The 12,541-nt window shown below is 35.5% G+C and overlaps 2 protein-coding genes across 6 annotated transcripts; both read right to left on the bottom strand.

Annotated features, from left to right (window-relative positions):
- Positions 1 to 1,238: 1,238 nt before the first annotated feature.
- LOC140822836 (calmodulin-binding protein 60 A-like) lies at positions 1,239 to 5,686 on the bottom strand. 2 transcript variants are annotated; one of them, XM_073183747.1, is made up of 7 exons: positions 5,155 to 5,682; positions 4,536 to 4,611; positions 3,881 to 3,933; positions 3,277 to 3,767; positions 2,674 to 2,834; positions 2,168 to 2,374; positions 1,239 to 2,093 (listed from the first exon to the last, which is right to left on the bottom strand). In XM_073183747.1, exons 1-7 carry the CDS (start codon positions 5,226 to 5,228, stop codon positions 1,515 to 1,517), a joined length of 1,641 nt encoding a protein of 546 aa, XP_073039848.1. In that variant the 5' UTR covers positions 5,229 to 5,682; the 3' UTR covers positions 1,239 to 1,514. The 2 variants fall into 2 exon arrangements, with proteins under 2 accessions (XP_073039848.1, XP_073039849.1); XM_073183748.1 differs by lacking the exon at positions 1,239 to 2,093 and having other exon boundaries at positions 2,198 to 2,361; positions 5,155 to 5,686.
- Positions 5,687 to 6,313: 627 nt separating this feature from the next.
- LOC140822837 (alpha-mannosidase I MNS5) lies at positions 6,314 to 12,324 on the bottom strand. 4 transcript variants are annotated; one of them, XR_012116039.1, is made up of 17 exons: positions 11,942 to 12,324; positions 10,918 to 10,960; positions 10,758 to 10,823; positions 10,629 to 10,690; positions 10,405 to 10,504; positions 10,029 to 10,211; positions 9,371 to 9,419; positions 9,077 to 9,256; positions 8,791 to 8,911; positions 8,492 to 8,573; positions 8,325 to 8,410; positions 8,126 to 8,226; positions 7,544 to 7,685; positions 7,201 to 7,351; positions 6,659 to 6,970; positions 6,523 to 6,561; positions 6,314 to 6,423 (listed from the first exon to the last, which is right to left on the bottom strand). XR_012116039.1 is itself a non-coding variant. In XM_073183749.1 (15 exons), the coding sequence occupies exons 1-15, from the start codon at positions 12,076 to 12,078 to the stop codon at positions 6,743 to 6,745; spliced, it is 1,731 nt and encodes a 576-aa protein (XP_073039850.1). In that variant the 5' UTR covers positions 12,079 to 12,324; the 3' UTR covers positions 6,447 to 6,742. The 4 variants fall into 4 exon arrangements, 1 of the variants encoding a protein (XP_073039850.1); XR_012116038.1 differs by having other exon boundaries at positions 6,319 to 6,423; positions 6,523 to 6,970; XR_012116040.1 differs by lacking the exon at positions 6,314 to 6,423 and having other exon boundaries at positions 6,447 to 6,561.
- Positions 12,325 to 12,541: the final 217 nt, after the last annotated feature.

Below are 12,541 nucleotides of genomic sequence, written 5' to 3' on the forward strand. Positions count from 1 at the left end.
TTTAAGAAACAAAATGTTTTAAAGTGTTTCTCCACCTCATCTAATTAAACACATTTTTTATTGTATCATAGCTCTTACCTCGGTCTATACTATAACACTAACACTAAGTTTCTGTGAGATATTTGTACTACTAAAATGAATCTAGGAAAATATTCATGAAAATAGTGAATAAAGACTGTTTTTCTAGAGTAAATATTTTTGAGCTATATTTATTTAGCGCAACAACAAAACCAGATGAGAAAAGTTCACACGAGGCTTTTCATTTCATCAAGCTTAGGAGAAACCAACTTCACTTACTGAAGATGACGTTTCCATGAAAAGAGTATGAGGAATATGGATATGTCCCACAGAAATAGACAAAGTCAAGTTTTCATTCAAATTTTTCTATAATTCGGTTAATGAATCTTTTCTGTTAAATAACATGACACTGAAAAATTACAGGGTTTGTAAATGAAATATTTGTGAAGAGACGAAATCTTATGTAGAACAACAAGCTATTCGGGAGCAAAGAGACACACTGAAATTTTGTAATATGATTCACGTTGGAAGATGGTCAGAAGAGATCTGCCAATTATGTCCAAACTAGAAAGATCCAGAATTTGGAAAAGATTTTCTGTCAAGAATTGACCGAAAACATCTTGTAGGAACAAGTCCACACATTTTTCTCGAAGACCTAAAAAACAAAAGATTCTTCGACATAAATAAAGAAACATATGATATGTTACTCAACCACTGCAGAAAGACAAGACAACTAATTAGTGGAAGACATGACCACCCACTATAAGGTGTTGTCCACAAGAATTCTTCAAACAATAACACAAAAAGTTATCCACAATCGAAAGAGGCTTCTATCAAACTGAATATTACCCCGATAATGATTTTATATTCGATATTTGGTAAAATTTCTACTGATAATAATATCATTAAACCTAAGATTGTTGATCCTCAAATCACTTTTCCAAATATTTGGATAAAAAATATGTAAATTGATTATTTATTTGTACTTAATGTTACTCTCTGTAAAAGGAGCAGCAGCGAGCATTTGGTTATTTAATTAATACAAAATTCTTACAAGACACAACTAAAAATATTATTTTTAAGATAAAAAATATTAATTTTTATTGAAAACCTAGATCGGTATCGATTTATATGACGAAAAATCGTCTCAAACAACATCTACTCATTAAATTGTGGTTGAAAAGTTAAAAATAAAGTCTGCTAAATCGTGACACAAACTGTAACCAGGGCCGGAGCAAGTATCAAGAAAATTTCTCAAAATCAAATGAATTTGTACAGAGACACGATCCCGGATGAAATACAGGCCACCCCAAGAAATATACAGCTCCACCCGACAGCCGTATCCAGAACTTCAAGTAGTGAATTTACACGTATGTTGCATATATGTGTGTGTGTATAAAGCCTAGCTAAAACTCTTTCCCAAATCGAGCCGGGGAGCACCCGAACCTGTACCATTATTGTAAACCTCACACCAACTGTTGTGCCAACAGTCGTCACTAACGTCTTGAAATTTTCTTGACACGAGTTTTTCTAGCCACCATTCGTTTCAGATAGCAACACCATCTTATTATGCTGATTAATACATTCCAACGCCATTTTGCTCCATTAATTTGAATGACTGCACCAGGAAGGAGAGCATCCATATCACTTAGCAAGTCCGGTGATGATTCCAAATTTGAACAATCTGCCTCAAAGTACTGTAGATGATAGTTCGATAACGGTGGGCCAATTGAATCTGTGTCGCAGATTAAGCTGTCCGTAGCTGGGAAAGGGAAACTAAAAGATTGCTCATACCCGATATTATCTAGGGGATCAATGCCATGCAAGCAATCATCAAAATTGCTTACGCCTCCAATTGAAAATATTGACTGGTTACAGTCTGGGGACGCGGCATTTGGTTGGGAGTAGGTGTTTTCACCGATCTTGGGAGAGCTTAAATCTTGACCCTTAGATGGGAAGCCCGGAGAAGATTGGGCAAATGACAAACAAGATGAGGTAGGTGTAGATGCGTCATCAAAAGTGACAATTTTGTCTCGATTCCTAAAGGCAGAGATAACTAACTCACGGGCATCATCCTGAAACAACGGACATGACTTTAGTTCCCAAATATGTATAAAAAACAATAAAGTAACCAAAACAAGAAGCTTGCCTTTTCTGATTCAGACAGCTTATCAGCGAGAACATACTGGCCATTTGAGATCATCCCCATCACTTGTCCCACCATATTAAAAACCGCGCCATTCTTTTGTAAAGATCTACCCGAATCGTAATAATATAATTTACTGTCAAAAGTACATGTCTGAGCATGCTCCACAGTGGCTTCCCACTTTTTAGCAGATATACCTACACCAAGAATCTGCGGAATTTTTTAAAAAACAAATTGTGAACATAACATGAACACAGAGGAAATGGCATTTTCTTCTGCAAAAAAGTACATCTAAAAAATCAGATGCAACACTCTGCAGGAATCCTCAGATGATAAGGAAAAAAATCATTTCTGAGGTTTTATTCTACGAAAACTTCTTGGCGTGACCTCGTAAGCTTGCAAAATAAATAGATCACACTGCAGCCCACCAATTCCATCAAACATACCATACACAAATGTAAATGAAATTTTTGTCAACTATTTATTATAAGTGCTATATCAAATCTTACATTTCGAAGCTTTGTGGGGTCTGAGAAGTGTAAAATCAGAAATTCTTGCACGGAATTAACATTTTCATTGCTCAACCGTTTGTGAAAAGCTCCATCTTTGCCAATATTTTCCAACCGCCACACTTCATCAAAAAGAGATGGAGGGTGGTGCTTCTTGTACACTTAAAAGAGAAAAAGGAAAAAGCAAATTCAACAAATGTAATATTAGACACTTGATACAGACAACATAGTCTGTGTCACAGGTATAATTTATATATGTTTCTCTACTACTATTTTCATCAGCTATAAGAATGTAAAAGAACAATAACAAAGCCAAGCATTTCACAGGGTATGAAGAGGAAAAATTAGAGCCTAAAATGGCAGAAAAATCTCGACAAAATTTTTTTGGCATCAGACAAATCAGGAGTTTATGCAACATATGCATGCATGTGTGTGTATAAGACAATCTGGAAGCATAGTGCAATATATTTTCAGAATACAAATCATTACTGATGTAATTTTGGTCCATTAATTAAACTAATTTGATGGAGCAACTAAATGAATGGTACCAAATTTCAGATTTATAATAAAAAAATTGAAAAGGATAAAAATAAAACCACTCACATTCTCCGCGATGATCTCTTACAACAAATGGTTCTGATATTGCCTCTCTTATTCTGATGTCACCAAAATTGTCAACAAGTCGAGCCCCCAGCCTGAATCTACGACTTCTTGTCCAGCTTGAATTATCAGTAAATGAAACATCACCCAAGGAACCTTTTCCATTTTTAAGAGTCGTCATAACTTCCCCACTTAGAAGGGATTTTTTCCGTTCCCGCTCCCGCACAATATTATTTGTGAACTCCTCAAGTGTCCAATTGTCGCTGCCATCACCAATAAAATCTCCTTCGAGAACTACGATTTCCACCTTTGCGGAAGATTCGAGACCATCGAAAACAATTTCTCTAGTAAGTGCGTCAATTAAATTAACTTCCATAGTGGTACTTCCTTTTCCTAAAATGAGAGTCCCCGTAAATACTGGAAGAGATATAGCTTTTGAAAATTGTAACTGTAAACTCCTCAGTTCAGAAATGTGTGTATCTTCCTCATAATTCCTACAAAATTTAGATAGAAAACACAAGAAAAAATAAACAGTTAGTGAATTGAAAGTCACTAAAACCCTGTGTTGGTCTATTTGCTTTCTACATTGAAATTTTTTATGTCATACCGTTTCTTCGCAATCAAATATTTTCTAAATGCTATATCCACTTCCTCTCTAACCTGTAGTGCATGAAAAAGTATCACCCAGTCAAAGTCAACACAAATTAATTGTGTTCTAATAGTAATTGATACGACAACAGCAAAGCCTGGACCAAATGGATGCAGTTCAGGAATCAGGATAAATGAGCATTTACGGTCATTTCTAAGGAATTTATACAAGATAACAAGAATACAGATTTCAGACAAGAAAAGAATATCCACGACTTGGCTTGCAACTTGAGGTATCAAACAAATTTTGATAAAGTAAGTTTCCTATCTCATCTCATTTTACTAAAGAATGAAAGTCGGAGGTTTCTTAACAACATATGGCCGTGAAACATGTGGTTGCAAACAAGGTGCCAAACTGAAGAATATAGAGACAAGTTCAAAAGTCGTTATTCATCGTCACGACATATACACTAGGAATATAGAGCAAGAATTTACTGGAAGTGATCCAAGTCAATCCAGAATAAACTTACACAACAATCTAGGGTACCAAATTCTAGAGAGAAATCTCAATGTGGAAAAAAAATCCGCCTGGCAAACATTGTTAATGTAGTGCCACAGGCATTTTTCCACATACAAATACTTTATAAACAACCACAATGTATAATTGAAATTACCACTCGGCGAATCAAAGGCTCCAAAACTGCATCAAGATTCTGGCATCTACACAGTTTCATGACATCCAGCACAGCACTATAAAAAGTATAATAAATTAATCAGTACAACAATCAATTAAAACTTTCTAAAAATTTACAAAGATGTACTCTCAAATGACATTGTCCCAAAGCATCCATCATAGGGATTCCTTCTTCCAACTGATAGCACCATCAAGCCAATCTCAGTGACTACCATGTTCTCCAGAATTAAACACAGTAATGGACATATTATTCATGAAGACACATTTACATGTTCACACAGAATACTGTCAATCAGCTCTAAAGTTCCTTATTTTGAAGAATCATATGCATCCTAATTCCTAATCTATTTTCCCTTAATTATCATTGAGCGCAAAACTCAATTACAAAGGATTTACAGGCCAAACTAATTTTCTTTTTTCACCGACAAAATCAAATAAACAAGTTGCACTTCCCCTCCATCGTTATACTTTAACCTTGACACACCAAAAGCCAAAACATGAAGTATATCAAAAATCAGCAACTCTTTATAGAAAAGGTATTTCGAATAATATATGAAAGATCAATAAGAAAAACACAAAAAAAATATATATATATCCACCTAGAAGGTGTTTTCCGAGGGCGGGTTTCGTCCAAAGAAGTGCCTTCCTCTCTTTGTTGCCGCTTGGACGACATTTCCCAAGCCTCACCACCAGTCAAACGAGCAATCTACGTTCCAATTACTGTACCTTCGAAATTCCCACTATCGGTTCAAAAGGGTATGGATACCAGAAGCAACAGCAATCTTGCTTTCTAGTCGTAACAAGAAAACAAAAATGCGACGGTCCAGCGAAAAGCTAACACTATCAAAGCAAAACCAGCATATGCAACAACCACAGATGCAAAACAATGCATATACACGTAAGAGGAATGACAACTGACGGACGGGCTTTGTTTGGTAGGACGAGCAAAGATCGATGGTGGATGGAAGGGGCAGTAAAAGTTGCACCATTTAGTTTTCAGTAGCGATGAGCAAATAAGTTCAACAAATCGAGCTCTGTTTCTCGGATCATCCAAGGATTTGCCGCAGCTTCGATAGGAATACTTGCGGGCCGATTAGGTTTTTTGCCGAGGAAGATTGGTGGAGTGGTGGGGTCCACTTCGGGTAAACGAAGCGCGTGGGCCCCATATGAGACACGATATTTTACCAGGTTTTTTTTTTTGCGAGAATTAATTAATGGCAAAGAAATAATAATATATTTATTATATTATAATAAAGAATTATAATAAAATATTTGAAAATAATAAATTATATTTTAGGGAAAAAGGAGAATAAATAAGGAAAAAGAAATAGTGTAACTTTATTTACGGACCATTGCAAAAAAACAGCCTAGTGGTTGTCGCTTCAGACACCACCACATCCAAATATTGGTATATTGGGTCTTATCAATATCAGCTCTACTTTTTATTTATTGAGTTTGATTGACGGATTTTTTTTTGTTATAATTGAATCTCGAAATTCAAATCGCATCTTAAATTTGAAATTTTCGACAAATTTTTGTTATAATTAAGTCTCGAATTCCGAATCTCATCTTAGATTTGATCTAAATCGAATAGTTTTAAGTTAGGTAATTAGGCGTGTTGATTTTTTGTAAGGACGGTTCGATGAACCTTTCGTTTACCAGAATATCGTGCAATTAAAGCATCAAATTTTCTTAATATTTAATGTTTTTTTTATGGAAAAAAATATAATAGAGGTGACTTGACTCTTTTAACAACATATATACAGGATCAACTCTTTTTTCTGACTTCTGACCACCAACATTCAAATTTGATCAAACTTGCACTTCTCTTGATTGCTAACTCAGATTATTTTATCTGCTTGCTCATCCTGTTACGCGAAAGCGCGAAACATTAATAAGAAGGCGAAACAAAGCATGTATGTCAAATAAAAAATATCCGAGAAGCTGAATCATACATTGTCATTTACCAGAATCCTTGGCCAAAACATGTTCTTCTCCATCTAAGCCTATGATTGCAAGATTGTGACATGAGATTAATAAATGAAATAAGTTCGAACTCTTCTATTTTCCCATATACCTACGAATGATATGATCCTAGTGTACCTGAGAGTAACTTTAAGCCTGTGGGTTCCCAACAAGAGGGTATTCATTATTCCTTGTCATAGTCTATTTTGGGGACAAAAAGTATTACATCAACTGCCATATACCACAGTAGCCTGCGGAACTGCACAATCTTCGTCTACAAGAAGTAGAATCAACACCACAATCCTCATCTACGAGACATCTGTGATCAGCACGAGCATCAGGTACGTGACAAGCACTCTCGAGCAGCTGATGGTTGTGCCTGCAATTTGGTATGATAGCAGGACATATTTGTAATGACATTGCACTAGCTCGCCTTGGCTTCTTTATGCTCTGCATAAAGTGATAGCTTCCATTTTAAGCCATAAATAAATGAAATATCATTTACTGGGGATATAGGCCTGCTCAAGAATCATCACTCTGCTAAAGGGATTGTCCCAAAACTTGCAGTTTTTGAGAAACTGTACATATTTTTTTCCTATTGAGCTGCCCTTGATTGCAAGGTATGAAAAATATATGACTTCGAAGTAAATCAACGAGTTGAAGGGGGAAAGAAGGTGCACCTTGATGACTGTCCCATTACTGGGAGCATAGGCCTCCGGAAGTTTTTCGTGCCAAGAGCTTAAAATAGGCAATGGATGACCTTCGGTTGTAAAAACATAATTTCGGTTGACCAAAAATGAGTCATCAAATAGAAGATACAAGTATTTGCACCTGTGTAATAACAGATCATAAGAAAAGTACCTGAGCTAATCACCCTAAATATTTACCACACAAGCTTTTATTAGATTTTTACTGCTGCAAACACGCTTAGCAAAGTTATATAGCAATGAATTTGTTGTCATATAATGGAGAGAAAATCATGTATATTTTACGCCTGGCTAATGGAAAATAATATATGCTTACGTTTCAGCGAGAAAGAAGCTATGCTGATGATCTTCCAACTCCATAGTTGTGACATCTCGAATGCTAGCAAAGCCGCCTTCAACTCGAGTGTGAAAATTCAGAGAATCAACAATTGACTCACCTACTTCTAGATACCAAGGATCTGATGATAACAAAAAAATATGTCATGCAACACAGTAACATACGATGCAGTAGCATGACACAGCGAAATTCAAAATTGAAAGAATATTATGAATTTGAGACTTCAGAATGCTTTAAACATATAAAAGGTTATGCATTGTCTGCAACACATCTAAAATGGTCAACAAACTTGTATGCTCTTAAGTGAAGACATTCCTGAAAACGGACCACTACTGGTTAAATGAGTGAAAGCTCTTGGAATAAAAGTTTAGTTGTAATCTTAAACAACACGGAAAAAAGTAAGTTGTAAAGATCACTATAATCCAAACATCAACTCTCTCAACATAACACACAAATGTTATGTTCCAGGGTCAATCAACACGCTGTGCAAGCCATCACTCCTGATACTTAGTGAAAAGGCAGATTACAATTTACAATATAATTTAAGACAAAAGAATAGACCTTTGGTTGCTTGATATAGATAAAATGTGGATTCCGCCAACTCTGGGCGTAAAGGATAATATTTCTCCGTAGGATGCAACGTCTGATGATCTAATAGGTACCTAAACATACATGAATACATAAAACAAATTTATCGTCCACCTTGCAACCTCAAGGACTATATATAGATAATATTAAAATAAAACATGGTAACTGATACCTTTCCGGTAGTACTCCAAACTTTTGCCATACATAAAAAAATTCACGGTGCGATGAGTTAGCAGCTGCAATATCCCCAATAAGAACCTATAATCACCATTACAGAAAGATGTTTACCTTATGGTTCAAATTGACGATTTAATATATGGTGAATGGAGCTACGTATACCTGGAGACCAGGCCAAAATGCTTGAAGGCTTGTGAGTTGCCAGTATGTTGCTCTTCCTGTCCTCATGTCAGCTTCATGGTACCTAATGAGAATTATATGTTTTACATAATATCTGATCTGGTCATCCTTAAAGTCCGGCATCGTGAAATATCATTTAAACAAATAAAACTGTGCCTTGAAACTAGGGAAAACAGATAGTTCACAAATTACACCTTCGTACCTTACACGGTGAAGAAATATGTTTATGAACATGGCAAATATATACATTTCAAGATTAGAAAGTTGATTGACTATAGTACCATGGACCGTGTCTAAAATATTTTTGGACAGCCAGGTAAGCAGGCTGAAACATCTTCCACAACTCATCTCTCCCAAATAAAATGTGGGCTTTAAGCAAATACTCGTAAAACGAATCAACCCCTGGCAAAGAATATGTGTGGTGTAAGATAATGGATTCATGATATTTACCAATTTAATCGCATGAAAAACCTAACCAAGTGGTGGAGCAATAAGAAATATGGGCTCCAAAAAGTGACGCATAGAGAAAGGTTGGAAAAAATTTACAGAACCAGTGATAAAATATACCGGCACCAATTCCAGATGAGTACTCAATCCACTCCCCAGTTTCTACGTCAAGTGTAGTTCCCAAAAGATTTAAAGAACTCCTCATGCTCCATAACTTACGAAGAGCACGTAAAGCAGCAGATTCAAATCTTGGGTCCCCAGTTAAATGTGATAGTGCTCCCATTTCAAGAATGAGAGAACCTAAATCAAGACAAAAAATGGAGCCCATACAACAGAAAAGCATAAAATGTCTGTAGTCGCCAATATGCATGTAAAATTGTGAGAGACAAAAGGGGATGGAGGAAGAGTCTATACCACAACCAGATGTACTTGTTTCAGTGATCTCATTCTCCATCACACCATACTGTAAACAGAATTTTGCATGGATAAAGTGTCATAAGCCTATGCCAATAAATCGATGCACCACATATTAATATTCTCAACATAGTAGCAGTTAAATTAAGGATCAAATTAAACAACTCCAAAAACCCAAATTATCACAGATTGCAAGAATATTGTTCCTCTGGCAACTCATGAAATGAAGAAAATTTATACAGCTACTAGAAGTGTCAAATTTAACTCTTCCAAAGAGAAGGATGCACATGAACAACTATGTTTTAAAACTATATGCATATCTGACCGAGTTAAAAACATTAAAGTCAGTGATCTTTTTATTGTTATGAAACGAAGACGAAAATAAATATAATAATGTTTTCTTAAAAATTTCAAAATGACGTTTTCAACTTTTGAATTTTGAGAACTCTGATATGGAGTAATTTCATTAATAAGCCACATAAGGAGCACCCATGCAACAAAAATATCAGCCAAGGGCTTAAACTGTCAATTTCCATATACATGGGATTTTAGCCCATTAATTTCTCACAAGGTTTTTCAACATTCTCAGCTAACATAGAATGTCCAAATGCAACATTGAAACTTATCCCAATTCTCAAATTCATATTTCAAGAAGTACCTTCAAATTGATCCATGCATATGGCAGCCCAGTGGGGGTGTCAAAAGCAGGCAAAAACCTCTGCCCTAACTCCTCAGCCAGGACAAGAAGTTGGTTTTTGTAAGTTCCTCCGGTTAACCTGTTTGTAGAATCAGTTGCAAGAATATGAGCAGAAACAAGTCCTCCGAGTACTCTTATGTTGCACTACAGAATATCAATAAGGTGAAACAATTAAAATAAACCAATAAAACCTGACCAAGAACAGAGAACATTGTTATAATGTTGCTCCATCAAGGAAATCTCAAATGGTTATTGCATAGATGATAGAATGCAAACTAAATAATGTTTTTGATCAATAATGTAGACATTGAATTTAAAGAATCAGCTGATATATTACCTCAAACAGGTTTATCCTCGCATCAACATCAAATGTTAGGTTTTCTGATAGCCAGTGAACAGCCTTTCCAAACTCAGTGTCATTTCCCAAGATTGCGAGGCTGACAAAAAGAGAGAGGTTTAACACACAGGCTTCAATTCCAGGCCACTATATGACACCCGATAAACAAACGATCTCAAATTAACACCTAAGTCCCCAAACTCGAAGAAATCAGCTTGTCGAACCTGGATAATGATTCAATAAGCGTCAGCGCTGATCCATTGTACCTTTGTGGTAGGCGTTCAAGCTAAAATTTGACCAAATATAGTTAATTTACTCAATGTTAGTACATTCCAGCAAGGTGCATCACTCACCTTTAGATTTCCTAGCTCAATAAGAGAATCTGTGAAAGTTTTTGTCAAAGGTTTTAATTCATCGTGCTGCAAAAAATTAAATGGCAGTCAATCGCAAGACATAAGTTATGTTCCTCCGATTAGAAAATTTACTATCACATTTATCTGATCAAAGACTAACCGGAAAAGCATATGTCATGTAGTTCCCATAAGCATGGTAAAACCTGGCACGGAGAGAAAATAATTCAATATTTGATAATCAAGTCCGATTCATTGTAACGAATTACTATCTTTTCGCTTATAGTTGACTAGTTGAGCCTCTACATTTCTCTCATTTGCACCATTTCCGTAATAGCAATTGTTATACCACAAAAAATATTGAATATTTGCCGGTGTTTACTTCAGATACTTTGATTACACCAACTTCTAAATTTTGCAGCAAATACTGATGTGTAGTAAGAACAAAATGTGGCTGTGTCATGTAAAAGCACAAGATTCTGACGTTTAACCAGTACCTGAATATGCCCAACTAAAAGTGTCATGATTAAGAATTAATAATTTCCACTAATGAAGTATCGTTTTGTTAACACACTATACATTTCATATTCTCACCTAGAACATTAAGAAAATTTCAGTAGCAGAGCACAGGTTCAAGCCTCAGAACTGCGCAGAAAATATCACCTTGAACAAAAATGGTTTGGATATCTATGCCGAAAATTCGAACCATCCATCAAACAAAGTAGGATAGCTCTATTACCCCTATTAATTCAGCAAAATTAAATCTAAAACTGTGGGCACCTAATTGCACACAGATCTATTCACTTGCACATTCCACTGCTTCCATTTCTACTGAACAATGAATATAACTAACTACTTCAACACAATCAAAACAAGCATGTCCTAATTCAAGTAACCAGTCATTAAAAGAAGCTGATAACTTCTTATACCCAAGTTCAACATCACCACCGCCGGGATCCAGCAACTATTTTTCTGTAAGTTTCTCTCACCTAAAAATACATTAAATTACCTCCACCTTCCTCTATTAAATTTCAAGTCAGTCCAAGAAAATAATCTATGAGTAAATCCAATAAAGGTAACAAACACGTCGATCAATCAATAAAAGAGGGAACACAAGAAAATTGAAGGAAATTTGGCAAGAATCATGAAATGGAGTGAGCGGGTGAACACCCAGAATAGAGCATTACATCTGGCGCACTTTCTCACTCATGCGTTTCTTCTTAGCTGCAAAAGGGTCTACCTTCGACGACGAGGTTTCGGCGTATAAGGTTGCAATAATAACCAAAAATATCAAAACCCATGCTCCTCTGCTTCTAGGACACATGGAATCCGGGATATTCCTCCTCCGAGGAGATTTGGGATCCGGGTTTGTTCTGTCAACGAGCCTACGGAATCAGATTTATTTGCAAGGTGGAATTTCTCGACCGTGATTCTTGTTTTCTATGTATTTTCAACTTCTGGGTGAAATGTTGAAATCTACCGTGGACAAAAGAATTATGATTTTGGCAAATGCTAAATCTAAACCGAAGATTTTTTTTACGATCAAACGGAATGCTGTGTCGAAGAAATCTCTGACTTTCGAAACACTATTTACAAAATTTTGTTGTCATCTTTACAAGTTGGTAATATTGTAATAACGATATAATATAATGTTAAATACATATTGATTCCAATTTAACACACACTTTAAAAATATTTTTATTATCTTATAAATGAAAAAGTTAAATATTATTTTTGTGAATGTTTATAAAAAAAATTCAAAAATGTTATCCTAGTTTTTAAAGATC

The sequence above is a fragment of the Primulina eburnea genome, chromosome 2 (assembly GCF_022965805.1).
Source record: "Primulina eburnea isolate SZY01 chromosome 2, ASM2296580v1, whole genome shotgun sequence".
Classification (NCBI taxonomy): Eukaryota; Viridiplantae; Streptophyta; class Magnoliopsida; order Lamiales; family Gesneriaceae; genus Primulina; species Primulina eburnea.

Bases quoted from the DNA above. Each gene is read 5' to 3' on its own strand.
- LOC140822836 (XM_073183747.1), bottom strand. From the start codon at position 5,228: ATGTCGTCCAAGCGGCAACAAAGAGAGGAAGGCACTTCTTTGGACGAA. The intron at 3,768-3,880 runs GTATGACATAAA...TAAATTTTGTAG, and splicing joins TATTTGATTGCGAAGAAACG to GAATTATGAGGAAGATACAC. The intron at 2,094-2,167 runs GCAAGCTTCTTG...CCGTTGTTTCAG, and splicing joins AGCTGTCTGAATCAGAAAAG to GATGATGCCCGTGAGTTAGT.
- LOC140822837 (XM_073183749.1), bottom strand. From the start codon at position 12,078: ATGTGTCCTAGAAGCAGAGGAGCATGGGTTTTGATATTTTTGGTTATT. The intron at 10,212-10,404 runs GTAATATATCAG...GATATTCTGTAG, and splicing joins CGAGGATAAACCTGTTTGAG to TGCAACATAAGAGTACTCGG. The intron at 9,257-9,370 runs GTATAGACTCTT...GTCTTGATTTAG, and splicing joins AACAAGTACATCTGGTTGTG to GTTCTCTCATTCTTGAAATG.